This window comes from Taudactylus pleione, unplaced genomic scaffold (genome assembly GCF_031769625.1).
Source record: "Taudactylus pleione unplaced genomic scaffold, aTauple2 ptg001314l, whole genome shotgun sequence".
NCBI lineage: Eukaryota > Metazoa > Chordata > Amphibia > Anura > Myobatrachidae > Taudactylus > Taudactylus pleione.
In genome coordinates, this window is record NW_028285714.1 from 581,467 (window position 1) to 604,828 (window position 23,362).

The 23,362-nt window shown below is 39.4% G+C and overlaps 1 protein-coding gene across 2 annotated transcripts in view; it reads left to right on the forward strand.

Moving 5' to 3' along the window:
• The window catches only part of LDB3 (LIM domain binding 3), a 201,852-nt gene that overhangs the window by 75,503 nt on the left and 102,987 nt on the right, over positions 1-23,362 (forward strand). Inside the window, exons 5-7 of one of the 2 annotated variants that reach the window (XM_088463088.1) lie at positions 13,808-13,830; positions 17,332-17,535; positions 23,154-23,174. In XM_088463088.1, the coding sequence (XP_088319214.1) occupies positions 13,808-13,830; positions 17,332-17,535; positions 23,154-23,174 (248 nt within the window). The remainder of the gene's footprint in view (positions 1-13,807; positions 13,831-17,331; positions 17,536-23,153; positions 23,175-23,362) is intronic. The other variant, XM_088463089.1, reaches the window with a different exon arrangement.

A 23,362-nucleotide genomic window follows, 5' to 3' on the forward strand; every position in this document is an offset into this window, starting at 1 on the left:
TAGTTTCAAAGTTGTAAAATATCAGAAACTAAGAAGTATAACTTATCAATTAAAAGTAACAAAAATGACACTAATTTCAGCATTGTTCTTAAAAAGAATAGTACGATTAACTATCTCGATTGTAGTTGTAGTTCTTAATTGGCTGCACCAGGTGTCCTCTGTTATAAAAAGATTTTGTGTATTAACATGGTAGAATTTGAATAATCCTTTGAAGACAGGACAAAGGGCCTGATTCATTACAGCTTGCTATTGCGAGCACAGCTGCGATTACGCACGCAGACCCACTGCGAAACTATGCTAATGTTTGCAATCACAGTGCCATCGCAGCCCAACATAAGGACGCCCACTTTACCTTACACACATCCGTAATACTTTGCAAGTCTGCAAAACCATCGGTAACATCGAGTACAATCGGAGCCTCACGCACACTTGCACAAGGTCTGACCTTACTCAGAAATTGCTAACCTCATCGCACGCACTGAAAGCCCAAGCTGCATATGGCATTGCAGTGGCTAATTTATGCACGTCCCTGCAACGGCAATCAAACGCACTGGCACATCTGCGTTTTGCTGACCAACGTCCCGTCACCGCCCCCAAATAGTCACTTCCTGTCAATCACTCTGCAATGGGTCTGCGTAGACACTGTGATTACAGTGTGATCGCAGTGAAGCCTTCGCGCACGTACACTGCGATGCATACGTATGCACAGAATGCAACAATTGACCGATTGCGTGCGTAATCTCAGTTGCGATCGGTAATGACTCAGGCCCAAAGTACTAAGAAAAGCTTTTAAAAGCTGTTTAAGCCTTTCCGTATTCATTTCATTCATTTGAAAAATACTGTAAACTGGTCCTAACAGTTATTTATTTAAGGTATTTGCCCATTTTAGACCAATTTCCACATTTTCATGTTGTTCAGAGATGAGCACATAAATTCTACTACACTGCCCCCATTCCTTGATGAAAACAGCTATCCTTACACATTTGAATAAAAAGTATGTTGTAGCGCTCAACCTTCTTGTTCCGTCCAATAATATATGAATGGCTTATTGTCAAATGAATGACTAATTATCATTAAATTGAAACAACTATATTCTGATGGTGTAAATTGAGTACCATGTACCAAGTTATAGTCAATGAAAAAGATAAGTTAATGATATCTCATTAGTATGAAAATCCCATTAGGTAGGAATGTACAATGTAACAGAATCCTTACACATTTGCATGGTGCATGGTGCAGGAGACCCATCTGACGTTGGATGGATCTCTGCATACTCTCAGCTCTGAATAGACACAATTACATCAACACGTCCACAACATACCAAGAGCAAACTTATCCTTCAGTTGCCACCTAGTTACAACCACTCAGTAGTAAGTACGACTGAGATGCTACGACTCTGAATCACTTGTGACTGCTCAACAGTGTATTGCGTAAGCATTGCCCCGACGCATGTGAAGTATGTTAAGAAATGCAAAAGCAATACACAGACAGAATTGCATGAAACAGGTCCATAATGTCTAACTTGCAGTTGAGGAAATAATGAGAAAGTAGGTCCCAGCTGCATGTGAGGCTGAATCAAAATAGATTGTTGTCAATGTTTTGGGTCATCCTTCAAACAGGTAGTGTGTCCATAGCTATCTCAAGGTAGTACTAGTCATTCCATTGATGACTACCCAAAAAATGCTATAAAAATGAAACAAATGTAAGTTCATGACCCCTATATTTTGGGCACAGGATTCAAATTATGTTAAGGTTAGAATTTTTCCATAAGGTGAAACATTTTAAGTCTTTTCCTTATTGTGGACATTTTGAAGACATTTTATATTCACATTGGCCGGTGGGGCTTTGTGACCTCCCAGAATACTCTGTTTATTGCTCTTTGACAGGTTTTTTATTATTATATTGGTAGCTCTATTAGGCAACTGGCCCAATATTGTGGCTTGCCTGGTCCCAAATAAAGCCTAAAGTAGGATGCAAGTTGGTTATTGGGCATGTTGGTAAATGCATTTTGAAGATGATTGCTATCGGCCTGTGAGTAGCAATTTTCAGAATGCACTAACATGCCCAAGAGATGCCATTGATGACTCAGCTGCTCATTACATGTGCCAAATATTCAGATCTGATCTAGTTAGACCTCAAACTTAGATCCATTCAATAAACAGTCATCCTGTGTAATACCACACCAAGGGCTGCTAGAAGATCTGTTGAACTCATAGGCATATTTATAATAATTGTGCAGAGTGTGTGGTGCACAAGGCCCCTGGATACAGCACCGCACACTCCTCACCCAAAGTATACTTACCTCAGTCCGGCAAGCGGGTCCCTCCTCTCCACAGTACCATCTTCCCATTGACATCTTCGGGAAGATGTCGCTGCACAGTAACAGCAAGGTACACAGGCCTTCTCGTGCGTTAATACCACCCTGGTTGAACTCCGGAACTAGTGAGCCACATGTGTGTCTGTGGGTGGAGGTATATAGCCATGCCTTGTTGCAAATACTTGTGTCCTATGCAAATGTTTAGCAGTGGTGAGAAATGAAGGGACCATGGCCCACGTAACCAGACAGAACCAGGCCCTGCCCCAAGCACTTTGTACCATCCCTTCCCCTCTTAGTGCCCTTGACCATACCAGGGGTGTTGACTTTTCTCCATTTATACGCTGTTTGTCTCCCCATAGGTGACGGACATAGGTGTCTATTCATTATGTGAATTATTAGGGTCCGAACGGATCTCGATAATTAACATATTAATTCACCACGAGCACCAGAGCAATTCATCATTGTTCCAGCGCGGAGACAGCTAATCCCAAAATCAGCTATCTCTGCGAGAGGCTTCACTGCTCTGTTTGGAGCACTAAATCTTTTCACTGCTCCTTTTGGAGTAGTGAGACAAGTGCGCATGTGATATCTCCTGCTTTACCTTCTTGATGAATGGCCCTATAACTTAATTTCTACAATTGCAGGTGGAAAAATGTTAATCTTCACCTACTTTTGTAGAAATTCAAAAATGATGAATAGACCCCATAGTCTCTTTCGGAGATCTATAGAAAACTCAATTCATTAGAGCATGATGCACAGTATTTCACCAAAACTGTGCCATGAGAAGCAAAATAAAATCAAGGAAGCAACCAGCATTTATTTTTTTGTCCAACAATTTTCAGACCTGACAGTCAGTATACTGACTAAAATACCTAAATATCAAAATGATGCCTTTAATATGGCCTAACACAACTTTTTTCCTTTTCCAACAAAGATGTGGATATTGGATATGTGTTCAATAAAATAAATTTTTTCTTTTCATTAACAACTGTTAGGGCTCAGATACAGAAAATATTACATTTTAGGCCTAGTTGATGTAGGAATATAGATCGCTCTACAGGGTACACCACATCCTCTGAAATGTATGTGTTTTCTGATTGCAACACACATTTTGCTACATTTAAACCTCCTCAACAACATAAAGGCACTTACAGCAAAAATAGTAGCAACATAAAACAAAATAATACTGCACCTCGGAAAATCATGCATTGAATAAATATTTTTATCTCAACTGAGAATCATATGAATAATTTGCTTGCAAAATAAAACTAACAGCTTGAACAGTTGCTTAAAACAGAACATTAATAAAGGCAGCGTGTGATGTATTTGGAAATGCTTGCTATAAAAAAAATATTGAAGCTGAAAAGTAACGAGATTGCTGTGGATGTCAGTGCATCTAAAGAATTATGTTATGTTCCTTTTGTCTCCTCTGCATGTTTACTCTGATTGCTGTCTTCTTTCTTGGCCTGCATGTATGCTGTTACAGGACCATGCTTTGGAAATAAATGGCAGAACAGTCTACAGTGCTCTATCTAGCAAAACAGCTATGCCACTGAGCAGTGGCCTGACCACCAATGGGACAATGTCAGGAAACTTCAACAAGCAAGAGAACCACCAATCACATAGCAGCTCTTTTAGACCTTCCTTGTCATCCTTGTCATCTTATTCTGTGGCTTCTGAGACATCTCCCATCAGACATAATATAGGTCCTAAGCCTGGTAATTTAATCTATGATGAAAACAATACCAACAGTCAATTTAGCCCAGCTAAGAAAGGACTATATAACAATCCCATTGGCCTTTACTCAGCAGAGACTGTAAATGAAATGACTGAGATGCATAACTTGAGTCTCAAGGGAAGGGCCTCAGAAGGTGGTTTTCATAGAGGGTACGTAACATAAGGCATTTGCTGAGTTTTATTATGATTACTTTAAGTAGAATTTATTCTACAGTCACTTTTATACTTCCTTTTCACCAAGTGTTTATATCTGGCACTATTTATTAACTTGCATAAGCCCTTTACCTTCCAATTCAAAAAGTTGGTTTGTCGAATTCTTAACTTAACTTGTTGTACCTTACACTGCAACTGCTCTGCATTTTAAGGTCTTGAGCCATCAGTAGATGCCAAGTAAATTGATGTAGCAATGGTGATAAAGTTGAAGTAACAAAATAGCCTTAGCTCCCAGAGTTGCTTATAGGCACAGTATGTTATATATATATATATTTTTTTTTTCTGATGTATCTAACCATATAAAGAGTCTGCCACATTTGATCTTAACTAATGTAGGTTTATCATACTGACATGTTTTGCATTTGACAATAACTGTTGGTGTCTATGTATATATGTATGTGAGGAAAATAGTTTTACCTTCCCTGGCATGAGCAATTTGTAACAAAGTTAAAACCAAAGCTTTGACCTTTCCAGCTGCCAACCCCACAACATGGATCATCTATAAAAAGCTGCACATGGCTCAGTCCTGATGATATTCAGCATTTTAAATACTATGGCTTTACTAAATGTCACAGTGTAGGTCAATATTTATTACCTTTCGGGAGGAACGGGGCGGCCTTTGTTAGCATTATGGTAGAATTGTGCATGTCTGGATTCTTTCCAATTGAAAAGAAGAAATAACAGTGTGAAGGAGATATATAGGGAGACTACAGTCTTATCATATTCTTCGAGGGCCAGAAAAAGCTTCTTACTGGGGAGTTTTGGCCTGATTATCTCAAGTGTGAATAGACAACATAGACCTTAAGTGATTACAAGGGAGATGTATTATATAGCGGTAAGTGCCAAATGTGCTAGATCAAGCACACTTTGACATATCAAACATCCATATGTATTAAATCAGTTACCATAGAGAAAATCTCTGTTCTGTAAGGTATTTGCAAACATGTATGATTCTGCAGTTGCCTTACAATAGTACGAAAATCCGGCAGCTATTATAAAAAAAAACAATAAACACACTTCTGTGGCTTATTGTTTTTCCACACATCAGCATAATTACCTGCTGGCGTGTGTCCTTCTATGGGCCATATTCAATTAGAAGTGAAAAGCCGTTATCCGTGAAAAGTATCGCCAATTGCGGCTTTCCGCCAGGTTAGAACTGATCTCCAAATTCAATTCCAGCTGATTTTCGCTTACGCGGAATGCCAATGCAATGTAATAGGCGAAAAAGATTAGACTAAGAATAGCAGGAGAAAAGAAGTGGACATTTTTTATTTTGGGGTGGAGAAACCACTCAGAACCCTTGGGACAATCCCCCAAAGGACAACTGCGTCAAAATATCCTGGAGAAAAACATAAAAACACCCCAAAAAAGTACTTTGAATTTGGGGGCGAAAAAGCACAAAGTGGGGGGACAAGCATAAAAACTAGCAAAATAGACTTCTTGAGGGTCTGCAAGGATGGGTCAGGTGTTTTTAAGAGTGCAGGTGCATGCAGCAGGTGCGTTTTTCACGTTTTGTAAAACTTCACTTTAGAGACTTTAAGATATGCTTGCACCCATTTTCAAGTACCCCAAATTTGACAGGACTACTTATTTTCACCCAAAATAAACTGCTTAATGCGATTCTTCACCACTTGTGCAAAGACGCTAATAAGACGCTATTAAAACAACTTAAGTACCCCAAATAGCTTTATTAGGGCTATTCGGACTCATCTACATTGATCTCCAATGTTAGTGTATCTTTTTGGGGGGTTTAGGCTCATTTTCCCATTTCTGACAGCACTTTCCGCCTGTTATGAATACGCCGCTTGCCGTTTTCGCGTCTTTTGCAATTGAATACGGCGAATAGCGGGGATGCGCACGATAAGTTTCCGTGGACAAAAGACACGATGTCGGTGAAAAGTCCAGCAGGCGAAACTAATTGAATACCGCCCTATGTAAGAGATCTTGCCAAGTTTGCGAGATCTCGCACATGTGCATTGTGGCTGTCCAGGAGACAAGACGCAACGGGACGTGCAGAGATCACCGGAGAGGGGAGATTTCTCTTCTCCAGTCCGGCAGCTGTTAATACATCTCTTCCTTTTTTTTGTTCCTGCTTAGCCTTAATAACAGGCAAAACAGGAAGAGCTTTAGCAGCATCATAAGTTCATAATATATCTCCCCCTATAGTCCTTGATTATCTCCGTTGTGAACAAGTAAAATAGACTTCACGTACTGTAGTTGCATTATTATCCGCCAGTTATAAGGCCAATCTGGAGGCAGTGCATGTAACTCCAGTGAGGATTGGAAGCGTCTTGCTCAAGAACAACATGTATCATATAAGATTTATGGATTAAGACTCTACAGTATCATCATAATCCTGCTGTGAGCAGCTGATCTTGCCTTAAAGGTTTTAGGTTTTATGGGAAATGTCTATTTTTTTTATTACAATTACTCTTCTGCAGTGTTTCTAGCAGCACCTGTAATTAAAATGAGAATATTATAATATGTATCAGAGAGTAAGCTCTTATGTGCCTGGTATACATGCTGCACCCACCACTGTCTGACCTGCCTGAAGTCACTGTCATTTATATTCATGGTTCAAAGGCAAATCTGCACTAAAACTATCATTTTAGAGCAGATTCCAATTGCTGAGGAATGTTAGGGATGGGCATGCATGTGCAGCCCATAAAAACGCACTCTCTGGATGTAGGCACTTTTAAATGATTTTTTTTGCCATATACAGATGTGTCCGTACACTGTGGCTTCAGTCGTGCCAAACTGACTCAGGTCCAGGATGACTCCGACACGCCCAGCATCTTTCCCGCTCAAAATGTGCATCTAATTTGTATAAATAAAACAACTGGCAGCAACAAATCAACTATAGCTATGTTGCAACAAACACAGCTGTTACCCATATCAAGTCCCGCTGTGCTTCATTTGCGACTTTGTACGTGTTTAAAACTAATTCCTGTGCGGTTAGTGTCTGAGCAGAGCACATATAGTATACTTTCAGTGGTGTTTCGCTGCATCTGAGATGCAAATAAATGCAAAAATGAAGATAAAACGCTGTAGCTACACCTCGGTCGCGCCAAATGTCTCACGCCTTATGGTGTATAGATGCTAGGTGTATAAGGATACATCTGTATACTCTCTAGCATAGAGTTTCTAACAGGCAAAGTAATATAGTACCTCTGGATCTATTAAATATATCTCTTGACATTGAATATGAGGGATATATGCTTTATGCAAATGGAGTGTTATTACGATACTTATAAGTGTGGGCAGAGGTTCAAAACAGAGTTTCCTTGTGAGTTTGCTTAATGTAAAGAGATAGAGGACATTTCAGTTGAGCAATCTTTAAGTCTAAACTCTATTTGTAGACTAGGTCCTAGGTGAAGATCAAGAAATGATGGAATGTCTAATGTATAATAAATGCTTTGCATATCAAACTGCCCTACTAAGCAAAGCGAAGCCTCATTTACAGTTAGGGTAAAAACCAATGAGGTGCACTTTAGTATTTGCACCCCTTGCATTGCATCTTGGTATGCCTAGGTTCAAATGTATGCCCTCTAGCTGCAATTTCTCCTCATTTTAAATTAAGCCCTTAATGTCTACAATAAACTAACTGCTATATAATGTAATGCAGATAACATTACTAGCATTAATATTTAGCATAAGATATGCACATATCAAGTTGCATATCTTATACTAAACATTAATGAGATGACTGATGTGTTTGAGAGAATTTAACCACAATTTAAATTGCAAAGTGCTACAGCGTATGCTGATGCTATATAAAGAAATCATTATTATTATTATTATTATTATTATTATTATTATTATTATAACATAAAAAAGTTTTGGTCAAATTAAATTTGTTTTTAATGTAAAAACAAATTGTTACAGGAAACTCAATTTGTTACATATAAGGTAGTTTAGTGCCCTCTTCAGGTCATATATAGATAATACACTTGGTGAGATTACATGGAATTTTTAACAGAACAGAAAAAGATGTTGTAGATAACTTGTTATTGTTTTATGTTAAGTAAAGACTGGTACCGTGTTAGTCATAAAGACAAATGTGAGGGTAAAGGTTGCACATGAATTTAAAATGCCATATCATATTTATACATAGGGTGTAGGGCATACTGTACCTTTCCTATGTATACAGCTGTGACTATAGGATTGGGCATCCCCATGGCTTATTGCAAGACTGCTGTGAAATCGTTTTCTCTTTGTTGCCCTCACCCTTCCTGATGGAGGGAACCGCCATGAGGGAGGGCGCGCTCCAGCACCCAATGCAAATGACGGAGAAGGGACATTTAGGATTATATTATAGATGAAGGTAGTCATGACTTTAACTTCCCAGTAAGACTTTGCCCAGTTTCACCTTTGTACAAACCTTGGTTCAGTTATTTGTGCATTTCATCAGTTATCCAACACATTGGAAGGTTCACGATTACTACTGCCTCAAATGTTGTACACTTCTGAAAGGTTAGGAATTATTTTAAAGCTTTATGCTAGAGAATAAATTCCAATTGTAGAGAAAGAAAAATATACAAGCCTCACACCTAGCAATTTGCATCTAGTGAAATGCAAATCGCCTCATTATGTATCCCTAGACCAGGGCCACACCTAGGGGTGTGCAAGCGGTGCGGCCACACAGAGCGCAGGGCTTTGTGGGCTGCACCATAGTTGCCCCACAGTCCCTGCATCTGGCTAGCAGGGTGCCTGTCAGTATCACTGCTGAAGTGCACCCTGCAGCCACTAGTACCTGTACAGCCCCCAGTAGCTCCGGGCAGTGCCTGTTCTTCCTGTCAGCTGGCGGCCCCACCCCTTCGGCATGGGGTCAGGGGGCATAGCTGACACAGGGCAGCAAAAAATCTCTGTTGTGGTGGTGCCCTAGACTCTCAGGTATATGTGGAAAAATTATGTCATTTTGTAAACTAGCTGATGTACTAGGTATCACCAGGTAGAACTTAGATATTTTCATTGCTTGCTGTCATCTTGGCACCGCTGCTCTGTGCACCTCAGGGTGATTTGTTGGCACCTGGCCACTGTTGCTCTGTTTCCCTCTGGATTATTTTGTTGGTACACTGTAGGATTATTCTGCGCATTCTGAAGTTGCTTCCTCATTTTAGCGTGGGTGTATCTGGCATGATGTTTGGCAGGAGTGTCCTTGGGGACAGGAAGAGGCGATGCCTGTGAGAGGTGTGAGGCGGAGTTGGGCAGGAGGAGGAGTACTGTGGTCCACACTTTTTTAGGTTCACATGGCAGGTATGCAATGCAATGGCCCTAGAGAGGTCCTGCGTAAAGCATAGCCTCCTCACGAGATGATGTTCAGCACCAAAACTCTCATTGAGTTCACCATTGCGGTAAACCTTGAAGATGAACTTGAACAGTTGCCCAGCGACCACTAGTTCACATAAACCACCATAAGTAAAGGGTTGGGACATGTCAAGGAGGTACTCAGCGGAGCTGGTGTAGATGTCCACTTTGCTGTTGTGAGACATGATGGAGAACTCATTCCAGTTGTCCACCATGTGCCTCACAATTAGTTTGCGCATTAGTTGAGTGTCATACATGAGATACGAGATGGACCGGAACAGGCAGACTCCATCTCCTGTGATGGGGACAATGGTGTGAGGCACCATCTACCCTTTAGCATTCAAAAACTCAGTCGCCATGTTTAAGAAGATGAAAAATACAGTGTATTTTCCAAATGGAAATCAAAGTGTCCTTAGCAGTGGCGACTCCAGAGGTGGAGTGCAGTTCAATATTCAAAGAGGGGAGCCACACCAACTTCCATCCCAAATGCTGCTAAACATCACTGGCAGTTGGGGTGGCTCCCCTCTTTGAATATTGGACTGCGCTGCAGCCCCACCTCTGAACCGCCACACAACCCAGACAGTGAGCTTACATTCCCACAGCACTTGGGACATGTTGCCTTGTCACCCAATTACCTCGGTCGAGAGGAAACATTTTACCACTTTTCAATCCCTTAAGGGGTCAAATTTAAAAAAAATCCCTGCTTAGTGGCTGCTTACTTCATGGAAGGCATATACTCCCCGAATTTCATGTTTCTAGGTCCATACATTAATTTATTTTGCATGCTGGGTAAATACTGGCTGCTTTTGCATGTAGTCCCCAAATTCTGGACATCTCTTTTTAACACTGCAATTTAGATTTCAGTTTGGCCACTCCCCTCTCATAAACTTCTCTGCACATTTTACATCTGTCCCACCTGCTGTGCAACATGGTTTTACCAAGGTGCAAAGTTATTGGCTCCTTTTTTTTATGCTCTCAATTCAGAATCAACCCCATACTCCCAAATGGCTACAGATCATACTTACTGTACCTTCTTTCTGGAACTTCTGGGAGACTCCTGAATTTCGAGTAGCTCTCCCAGTCTTCAGGAAGAGTTGGCAAATATCCCGCTCATTGCTGTGTGCTGCTGCTCCCACTTCAGTCGGTCCAGGTGGAATGATGACGCGATGCATCAGCGTCACCAGCACACGTATGGTACACATAGGGAAACATAGGTTCATGGTTTTATGGGTCAACTCATACTAACCCACTCTTTCAGAGTAATGTTTATTATAATAACCTTTTTACAAGTGAACAAGATTCACTGCTGGATTGGTATTTACAGAAATTGCTTAATCAGAGAAAAATCAAAACTGGGGAAACATTGGGGATTCTTTATATGAAATGGCTCTCACTTCAAAGGGGAGTAACAGGAAAGCTTGTTAATGTTGCCTTTTTTGTTTAGTAAGGCCTAATTATTTATTACTGTTGACAATTTTAATATAGCACCTACAGAACATTACAGAAAATATGTGACCATTCTCATCAGTCTCTATCCCAGTAGAGCTTACAATCTGTATTCCCTACCACCCAAACACACTAGGCAATGAAGCTACTAGTAGGTCTTCAGTAACTGGGAAGAAACTAGAGTACCTGCAGGAAAATACATACAAGCATGGAAAACTACACACAGATAAGGCCCTGGCTGGAATTGTACCCATGATCCCAGTGATGAGAGACAACAATGTTAACCAGGGGTGTGCAAGAGGTGCCATTGCATAGGGTGCAGACCTGGGGGTGGTGCCGTCATTTCCCCATGGCACCTATTACATGTGGCTTGCTGAGTGCCTGCAATGGCACACAGCATCCAGTAGCCCTACTGCAGAGTTCAAGGGACACTCCAGACAGGCACCCTGCAGCCTGTTGAGTCCTAAGGATGCCCTGGGTAGTGCTCTACTTCCCAGGGTCAGTGTGACATCATCTCTGCCACCCTGGTACAGCACTGATGCTAGCCACTGTGAACAAAATGCAGCTTTACTATGTTATTCTTTATTCTTACAGTTACCTTGCTTCATTCTTGCCTCTAAAATGATGCATCCCTTTTAATGACATGCAACAGGGAAATCTAGTTGTTCCTTTAGTGTTTGTTTGACAGGAGGATTATACGTGATAGTATTCCTACTGTACATCGTTCAGTCTCTACCACATTCCACCCTGAAATGCTGTATAGGATTCCTGCACTAACTGTACAATTGACTGCAAATGGATATTGCTGCTGCTGGCAAAGCATTATAATAAAACAAAACATCTGGAGTATGTGCAGTTGTATATAGTCATTCAGCTATGAACTAATGCACATCTACTTTATTTATAGCAGATTGCTTTTTCCACCTTTTCAACAGAGTAATAAATTAAATTATTCTCTAAACGTTTACCTCCTGTTCTACCTTAAAAATGTCATATGATGTGCCAGGATGAGTTTCAGAGGATTAAAACAGACACAGGGTCCTTTTTTTACCAAATGATACTGTTACACTGTGTTTGACTGTAAGGAGATGCTCAGCTGCTGAACACATACCAAAAATGGCTATATGACTATCTGCTTACAGGCTTCAGCGTGTTCCTAATATATCTCACTAGATACTATAGCAGGCAAATGTTTTTGAGGCTAAGAGAAATGGTAGAATAGAATTCATAGCAATAGCGGTGACGCTCAATTATAAAATACCATTTTATCACTTAGAACTGTTTATAGTATGGATGTGTATTAGAAAACACAATAGTAGTAAAATACAAAGGTAAGCAGTAATACAATTCAAAATGTTCACTATATCTAAAACCTACAGTGTAAGATATTATCATTAAATGCACTAGTATTGATGCAGCCTGGGAAAAAGATCATCAGTCTTAGGGATAAATTTACTAAAGTGAGAGTTTTTAGAAGTGGAGATGTTGCTCATCTCTAAGGTGCTAATTAAATGTTAAGTAGAATCTGATTGGTTGCTATGGGAACATCTCCGCTACTAAAAACTCTCACTTTAGTAAATGTACCCCTTAGTTTCTAAATAATTACTTTGTAGCTTCAATATTAAGATTATGTTTCACTATATGAAGAAAATAACTGACTACTCAAATATAGTGTACAGTACAGTATGTAATTATTATTATTATTATCCTTTATTTATATGGCGCCACAAAGGTTCCGCAGCACCTTACAAAATACATAAATGAGCACACAAGCAAAACAGTTAATAGTAATACAAAACAATGACATGGTTTATAAAAATAGCTGCATAACACAAGCAGCAGGGCCTCAGTAACCAAGTGTTAGGTGCCAATTGGGGAGTTAGGAGTAAATGTTACTATAAGTAGGGGGGGGAGAAGCACATGAGGGACAAGGGCCCTGCTCGTGAGAGTAATGGAAGAAAATAACTCACTACTCAAATATAGTGTACAGTATGTAAGGGATACAACATATCTGATGATAATACATGGCTTGTCAGTTATGTTTGCTGTGGTATCTCTGTCCCTGCTCTACTTATAAATTAAATATATCAATTATGTATTATTTTTTTATGTACAAACAAGCTAACCAGATTTTGTCTTTATTTAAATACTGTTCTGGACTAAAGTATAGCAATACCACATACCACTTGATGATCTGGCTTGAAACTAGACATGACACACTGTATGGTATATGCACAAGAGTAATTCTCGTGGTCAGCCAAAAGCCATAATACCTCAATAAATCTTTCTGGGTGAATCTGTAATCCTCACATTTTCTGCCTGTTCCTCACATCAGTATTTTAGTGATGCATTTGATTCCTCTTCTATTTGTACATGATTAAAAACCAAATGCAAGCTCTGGTGTCCTCCGCAGCACAAGAGTAGGGGTGTGGCCTCACCACCCTGGGGTCATGGTTATACCTCCCTGGCCAGCCAGGGCCCTCAGAGATGCCCAAGCCATGAGTATTCCAGTTGGGTTATAATTCTACAGTGATGTACCTGACGGTTGGAAAGAACATGCTTTACAGAACTTTTCTCAGCCGCCACTACTAGTGTTCATCATTGCATGCTTTCCTGACCCTCTCAAGAGCAATGGGCTAGTGAAAGACTTGGATATCATTATAATTAAGCCTCCATATAATTGAAACCCCCAATTTCTATTAACAAACCAACAGAAAGATTTCTTCTGTTCTTTTTAGACTTACGCTACTACTTGTTCTGACTAAATTATCTTCTTTGTTTCTACAGGTCATAGCCAACACTGTTGCCAAGTTAGTATGAAAGTGTTATTATGTTTTATGTGGGTCTTGTGTTTTGTTGTGGTCTGTGTTCCTGGTTAGCATGAACATGCAGCGTACAGATATAACACAGATAGGACGTGACTCATTTGTGTGCAGATCAGAGCATGCTGCAGAGTGTGGTCTCTCTTTGGATGAGCCGTAGGAAACCATAATGAATTGCCTGGCGTGACAATTGTAAAATGTCAAACTACTGAAAACCTAGGCTTTTTCATGGTCTTACAGTTCATGTATACAATTTTGTGAGCTGTGGTTATAACAAGAAAAATTCTATACTATATTAAATAGCAGGTTGGAGGGAGCAAAATGTAGGTAATAAATAAATCAATGAGTCAAAAAGTGCAGATAGTTTCCACAATACACCACTGTCAATTATTAATCATTGTAATCAATAGGTGTCATCCCCACACCTATTTACATGCTTTATTAGCATTAAAGTGGTAATAATGCATTATTATTCACTCCAGTGGCTAAGCGGTCCTAAAGGAAAAATGATGCCATGTCAGACAGCAAGATGCTTCATCAAATCTGTGTTTTAGGTTATGCTAGTCAGACACAGTTTACATGTATAAACAGTAAAAGAAATTTTGAGCGCTTGGATATATTACTGTAAACTATTAATGACCCAAGTGTAAGAAATCAAGCTGATGTATTTCTTTAGGGCTAACAGATTATGTTCAAGGCTTGTTTCTTAAAGCTGCCCTAAATACTAAAACGGAAGGAACATTACAGTATAGCTCCTTCCCCTTCCTGTTAGTGGGGTGGGGCTGCTCTGTGCAGCAGTTCTTCCTTTGGGATACTAGAGTAGTCCATGGTTAGTTTAGGAGCCATGACTGACAACCGGGACTATGTGAGGATTTAGAGAGTGTTGAGAGAGAGTGAACCAATGAGAATACTCCTTATTGTTCCTTCAGCTTGCACTTCCTTTACGCAGCCATTTTAAAGTGGTGATCAAAAACAGACACTACTTTATGGCTTAATGCAGCTTTTATGTGAAAATAATACAATTCATCACAAATAAATATTGGGAAAATTGTTTTTTTTCATCAATTGCAAGTCAATAATGTCATTTATTGTTCACAATAGTACTTTACATTACAAAGTTCTGTACAGTTACTGTATATCATACCATAGTTAAATAATAATATCAGGATTTATGTACAATTTTGGATCATTGATAAGACTGATAACACATGTAAATAGAGTTAGTGACTTTGAACAAGAGCCAAATAGTTCTAATCCTTGATTGTAGATTACCATTAAATTAAGTTAACCACTGGAATGAAGCAAAGTATTCATTTTGGTGGTATAGTAATAAAATCTTGGCATATGTTTAAAGAAGATTGCTTAGTTCCAGTCTATGTGAAGCTCTCTAAATCTGTAAACATGTACTAATAGCATGGATGGAAAATCTCCCTGCAAGGTTAAATATTTGCCTGTTCAATAATTTGTTAAATCACTTAGCAGAACCATACAGATATAATGGCCAACAGGATCTTAGGCAGCAAATGGAATTGGAATATGTTGATTTTATCCACTGGGGGAGGGGGAGTAGATGTAATTGTTAAAGTGAATATGCTGCATAGGAAGTAAATACTTAGCTACAGTATTTTTTGTTTTGGAAATAAATACCTGTATTATAGAAAGTGTTATGAGCTTCATAGAAATCAATAGCCAGCTGAATCCTTAATCTGAGATGGCAGAACAACACAAATGGGTAGTGGTTTGTGAGAAAATATTAGGTCACTAATCACTATGCGGCAAGACAAGCGTGTAGGGCTCAGACACAGAGGATTTATCTAGCCGTCATTTACATGCTACATTCACTCCTTGACCACATTGCTAATGCAGACAAATTGTTAATTCATTTATGTCTATGTAAAGTGGATTCTCAATTTATACAATTTAAAAAACCTGTGTACATAATCATCCATTTGAATTTATATTAGTCACATTAATGGAAGTGTGAACACAGAGTTTAAAAAACAACATAATAGTTGTGTTTGACCGGCCCATGAAAAGGATTTAGGGGGTAGTGAAAAAGGCTGCCCATCCAGAGCCAGATTAATAATAGGGCGGATGGAGCTTCAGGAGTCCACATAAAAATAAGCACATCATCATGTCAGCATGAGTCTGCCTAGCTGGCTACACAGTCGGCCATAAATCATTAGTATTAAAGAAAGATTGTATTTCTAGTTTTCATATAATTCTGCAGTTTTTCTTTGATTTGTAGTTAGGGAGACATTGGGGCTGATAGTGTGGGGGTGTACACACCAATGTGACTCTAGCCATACACACACAACACTGGTCATAGTTCCATCCCTTAAAGTCCCTTGAACATTTTCAGCCCCAAGCCCATCAGGTCCTAATCCAGCACTGTGGCCATCCCTGCAATAGGTGGGCACTAGCAGGGGGGTGCAATGGATTACTGCTTGATCCGCAATTACTTTGTGGTGATTGGTTCTCCCTGGGACCAGCTAGAAATGACTGAGGTAAATAGCATCTCGAAGCAGATCTCAGGATGACTGCTCCCTTCAAAATTCAACAACCGTTTTAATTTAAGATGCATCAGACCCATAGAAAACTTTATATCAGTATAAGTTAACTCCTCTATAAAATGATAAGTAAATCTGGGTTCATATTCATGTGACCAAACCTTAGGGTTTCAGCCAAACCAGAGGTTTTTTAAGGTCAGCGTTTCCCGAACTCAGCCATTACAGTCCAGGTTTCAAAGATAAACCTGTAATGTAATAATTTACTGAACTAAGCCCTGGCCACTTTTTCAATATACTGTACAAATAGACAGTGACTAATAGCGAAAATCTTTATTGTTTGCTTTGAAAGAGCTATATATAACTTGTGTCATGTAGATAAATACATCCAAGTGTCTGTAATTGTACAATATGATAATATTCTGCACTAACTACGCTCAGTAAATTCTAGAGATCAGCAGTTCGGTTTTACTCAGCTATGTTCAGATTTCAAAAACGGCATCTTGTTGGCTATCCGGTTCTTGTATGTTTTGGATAGCCAATACGATAAATCCAATCTAATTTGGTGAAAAAAACGAACCACTCATCTCTAATAAATTTAGGCTACTGCTATTAGAAGCAATGTACTGTAAGAAAACTAGAGCAGAATATTACCATACTGCGAAATGGCTAATGATGCACCGATTGTAATCTTAATATTGTAAATTAAAGTTCTTTATGTTGTATGCTGTCATTTTACAGTAATTAATCTCCCTTCCTTAATTTCCATAGGGTATAGTGCATGAATGATGTTAAATGTACCAACTCGGCATGCACTAACACCTAACATACAGTATGTAGCTTCTAAAACACTCTAACTGGCGCCATGGCCAAGGACAGTATGGTGCTTGCACTGGTGTCTGCTAGAACTTTACTTGTTCACTATCCTCTTTTTTATTCCCTTTCTTTTGCACCATTCACAATTCCCTTCACTTCCTGTCAGCCCTGAGTTTGTGGAACGATTCAACGCCAATGTCTTGAAAGACTCAGCCCTCTCCACCCACAAGCCCATTGAGGTAAAGGGTCCTGGAGGAAAGGCCACAATCATTCATGCTCAGTATAACACCCCAATCAGCATGTATTCCCAGGATGCCATAATGGATGCTATTGCTGGCCAAGCACAGGCCAGGGGCAGTGATCTCTCAGGGTAAGCATTCTATCACTCTCTCCTGCATGATTGATATATAAGCAAGAACTTTCACCACCTACACACCTACTCTACCACAGTTCACTGATTTCTGTTGAGCTTGTTTAATGAATGAGCAACCAGATATAGCATCTATAGGTTATAAATAACATTAAAATTACCAGACCTTATAATATATTTAGAAACTACAGTTATGGGATGTCTTAATCAGAATTCTTGGAACTTCTTGGTGCAAGACTATAGTTTTAAGCATCTGAAAATATCCTGTTTTACCCCATACCAGGGGCAGAACTATGGGAGACAATGGAGGCGCCTGCCGCTGAGCTCCAGCTCTGAAGGGGCACCTCCTCCATTGTCCACAACATATTCGCCCACTTAGGGCTGTAATTATATACCCGGAGTGTACTGTCATGGTCACCCAATACATGGCACCCCTTCCCGTTACCTGAGAAGCTACCAAACACAAGTGGAGAGCTCCATGTCACACCATTAGCTGCTGCCTTTGTCTATCTATAGCCTGTCTGCATGTGAATTGCTACATTACAGTGTCAGCGGCTGTGACGGGGGGGGGCACCAAATTATAACTTGCCTCCTGGCGTCTGGGATGAATTTACGCCACTGTCCCATACTGTGTCTGGCATTCCCTTTCTTATTAAAGAAGGAGACTCCCAGTGATTATGTCTGTATGTATGACTTTACAGAGAAGTATTTGCTTAGTAAGATTATTTCCCTTAACAGGTCATTTACTTCCCACATTTTCCACTATGCCTGATAATGATTCTCTCAATTTTGAAAATATCACTATTGGGGCTTGCAGCGATATTCAGCCCATACATGCTTCGATATATGGCCAGTTTCCCTATATTGGGTATAGTATAAGCAGGATTCTGCTAGTTATGCTAGTTAAAACAAAATGTGAAATAAAAATAAAAAAGTGCTGTCCAATAACATTTGTAGACTATTTTATGGGTTGTATTTGCGTTTACCATACTATGTGCATATTTATACAACATTCTGTACATTATTGTTTTTGCAGAAAAACAGGTTTTCTATTTCTCCTTCAATTACTGTGGATACTACTGTACCATCTCTTCTGCTTCTGCAAATGCTACAGGCATATGACATAGAAATCAGTACATGTAACTCATTGTTTTCATTACAGTTGACATGTATTTGTGTTTTCCACAACTGATCCCTGATGCTTAATTTAAAATACTTCACCTGCTCATCAGATTGACAAATATATTACTAACATATTGAGGTTGAGCTCAGGGAGCAATACAATTCTCATAATACACTAAAGGCGAAATTTACTATGCAGCACTTTTCAAAGCTGCTGCATCATCAGCAGCTTCGACTTAAATTGGCTAATATAGTCAATACAAAGAAATGTCTGTTTTGTATTAAATATAATTGCCCTTTTAAATCCAACATCAAAAAATGCAAAAGACTCAGCGGCTTTGAAAAGCACTGCATAGTAAAATGAGCCCTAACCAGAAATATGTGATTAACCATGGACTGTTGGTCTTAAGCTGGCCATACACGGTGCGATATGCAACATGTGACGCGATGTGAGATCTGATGTCCAACATATCGGTGGTCCCCACACACGGTGCAATTGGGTGGCCGACCACCTGATATGCTGGCTCCCTGCCCCCACCCGCATAGCACTGCATGGGATCGCACATCGCATCCCCTGTTCGACTGAACCTGCAGTAAGATCTGGGGGTGCGATGTACGACCCCACGGGTGCACGCACTATCCGATTTCATGCCCATACACGGTATGATAGAGTAGCCAAATCGCACCAATCCATTGGATCGGCTGATTTATCGCACCGTGTATGGGCACCTTAACTCTATACAGTTAGGAGTGTAAAACAAATAGAAAATATTCTTTGCCCTCATGTGGCCATACAATAGAACTACAACTGCAGATACAAAGCTATACAAACATTTTTAGAATGTACAGTATATGACCATGTTATGAAAATATCACATCTACTGAACTAGTATAGATGCATGTTTTTACCTTACGCATGGCACTGAACACATCTATTTGCTCTAACAGTAATGTTAAAAGTATCCCGTACTGTATCTGCCAATCTCTGTGTAGTATTTAGGAAAAAGGAATGTAGGATATAAAAACCCAGACACCTATCATTTGAAACTCACTTTATACAAGTCTGCTGGATTCCCATCTCTAGACTACAGAAATCGTAATACAAATTTTTATCATTAAATATTATTTTGCATTGAGATTAATTCCAGAATAAGATCAGTGGGTAGCTCTACAGGCTGCAGGATGCATGCTGAAGCATTCAAAGGACACTCTGGGCAGCTTTTGAGGAAGTTCTACAGCCTGCAGTGTGCCATTCAAAACACCCTGCAAGCCAAATGCAGGGGCCATGGGGCAGCGAAAGTGCCTCCCCCTAGGCTTTACGCTCTGGGCGCTGACTCCATTCACCCACCAGTAGTTATGGCCCTGGTGACTTTAGACTGTAGTTTCCAGGAAGATACTTTGCGAGCCAATCAGTTTGCAGCTAAAGATTTTACAACTAATAATATGAAAATACCGACAGAAGTTTAGGTAAGACATTAGATATAGGTACAACATTGTTATGATCGTATTTAAAAAAGTGATTTGATTAAAATAAGCACAGAATTAATCCAGAGTTTAACATATTTTAGACATTAGAAGTCAATTATTTTACAAAAGCAATTTTATACAGGCACAAGTAAATTACATTTAATATTAACTATCAATCCCCACACTGCCCCTGATGTTCCCCTGCTTATTAAACTGTTTAGGAAGTCTCCGTATAATACTGTGCGAAAAAAATGCTCAGCAATTATGTCAAAATGTTGACATCATTACCGAAAAACATTCATTATTTATTTTCTTATCCTTCTGGTTTTCATATCTTTCTGGATAACATGTTTACAGATTACTTGTCCTATCCCTGTACATGTATCATTACTGCCGTAATCCATGCCAGACACAAAAGCAGACATAGCCATTCAACCAAGTCCGCCATTGGTCACACTAACAGTGAACTCATAAAACACTCCCACCTTTCAGAGACGTGAAGATCTATGTTCCGTGGCATTAGTAGATAAAGGTATTCCTGCATCAGGGAACTGCAGTCTAGTTACCTAGTCATCTTAGTGTGATCTATATGTAGCAAAAAAAAAACCTGTACGGTGACTGTATATTATGTGTGTCCACATTGCTAGTGTTAACTGTTTGTGTATATTTTGCAGTCTGGGAGCAGAGTTCAGTACAAAATCTTAAATCTCAAGTAAATTGAAATTACAGACTCAACTTCCATCTCACCAGACTAAACAATATATGTTACACTAGAGATACGTTTTTATGAGAGACGAGTAAATATTTGGTCTGTCTTTGTCAGGCACATTGTCTGCTGATAGGAACTGTTAATGTTTACCAGGGAATAGACACAGTTACTATAATAGTTACTATATTTCCTTTAGTAAGTACCTCATACTGTAGGTTCAGTTCACTGGTTAGCTAGAAATAATGGCAGTCTAAGCTTGTCATTCTAGATATCTCTACATTTTCGTCTTTAAATATAGCAAAGATGCAGCAATAGTTAATAGATGCATCTCAAAAACAGAAAATCCCTCATATTATCATTTGATAAATTAGAGAGGTGTTCTACCATATTGCTGATAAATTAGATCCTGGCAGGGATATTCTTATATAAACTTTCTCAACTATAAGCCTAAATGCCTTAAACTAATTGTCGCTTTAGAACCGGCAGCTATCTTGCCCAAATCTTGCCAGTGCAAGCTATTTTTATTTGGGTACTGGTATCGGAAAGGCCCATTTTATCCTCAAGTAGATTTTAATTTTCTGGATATTCATTAATCACTTAAAATTATCAGAAATATCGGCTGGTTGGACCCTCTCCGTAGCTGTCAATAGAGCATACTTGCCTACTTTTGAAAAAGCATTTCAGGGAGATTGTGAAGCAAATACCTATAAATGCGTGTTAAAGTGGGCGTGTACCGATACATCTGAGAGGCATGTCATAAAATTAATTTACATACAAATGTAAACAAGCCCCGATGCTGTTAGTAAGATCTAATTGTTGAAGAAAACACACGGATACTTTTCAGATAATGCATATAGCCATAGGGATCATTCTGCCTTATAACCAATGCAGGGAAATGATACTAATGATCAGATTCAAAGTATCTATCTCTGTTTTTTTATACATAACAGCTTCATAATGGGGGCAAGGTTCAATCAGGGAGATTGCTAGACTCTTCGGGGAGTCAGGGAGATTGCTGCTATTTCAGGGAGTCTCCCTGACAATGAGGGAGAGTGCAATAGAGTGAGTAATACCATGGTGAAGCAGACACAGTGACATGTCTTGAGGCATGTTTTGTTAGATCAGCTCTATGTACACAATGGACCTGATACAGAGATGTACGCAATGCCAATATTTACACAGATTGAGCGATTGTTTGCCATTGCGCATGTGTGTAAGCCACACTGTGCACGCGCAGCGATTGTTTTGCGATTAGGCTCGCACACAGGATATTTTTTCGCAAAGTGAATGACAAGTAGTCAGCATTTGGCGGAGGTGACAGGGGATGGTTAGGCAAACACAGGCGTGTCTGACCATTTAAACCCCATTTCATTGGCATGCATAAAATTAGCCAGCAGTGAGTGTCCCTATGCTCATGTAAGCTTTGGAAACAGCCATTTTTCGCAGCTATGTTCCATGCAAAATGGCTGATGGGATTGCATTAGCGTACATCTCTGAATCCGGCCCAATGTTTTGTTTACAACATAGACCTATTTTACAGCATATGCATCTTGCTCCATTTATAGAGCAGTCAACTGGGCATAAATTGTATTTATCATTGTGACTGCTGGTGGGTGTGCGCACACTGTGTGACTTAACAAAGTATTCTGTCATTTTAGTAAACACCCATCATGTTCCTGTTACCTATTATACCAATTTCTAAAGTTGTACAAATGTTGTTCATTATTTCAGAATACTAAATAGGAGGGCAGCATGCTGCAATCCAAACACTTCAAAGGGACAATAACAACTTCAAATTCACAGTGGGTTAAGGATTAAGAGATATGTGTGTTTAAAATATAATAATGTTTACAGACTTTCTTGACTGAAATTGGGGCAGAGGTTTCATGGAATTGACAAATGTTACTGACTGTATGTCTATAACAATAGTAATAAAACAGAATCTTTTCCCCTGCACCTCATAAGTTGTCAGTAGCATGGTCAGTACTTTTTTGTACTAGTTTGTAATGTATACAGATTGGAAAACTATTAATCCCGCTATGTGTGTTCTTTCCACTGTGCCATTTTAGGTTTCTGGGCCTGTTCTTTGTGCATTTAAGACCATGTTTCCTTCACTGTGGCAATTTTGCATATGTTTATTATATTTTTGTTTTCCTTCACTGATTATCTTCTTTTTTTTTTCTTTTTTATCCATTCTTCCCTTATTAACTCACTTCTTATACTAACTTCACTCTGTTGTGCCTACTGTATCCCATCACCAAAATGATGTTTACCAAACCTCACTGCACTGGTCTGTTGGGTTTGGTCGTATCAATCACAGTGGTCCTGAACCTACACTGCTGTAAGTAGACATCATTTTATAACTTCATCACTACAACGCCTAGGCATATTCTTCCTAGGTCGACATTCATCTTATAAGACTCATGCTTAAATTTCTTTACACCCCACAGGAAAACTGTTCTATTAGAAAGTCATTTGAAGTATTCCTGCTTTATTAACTCACCATTCTTGCACCTTGTCTCAAAATAA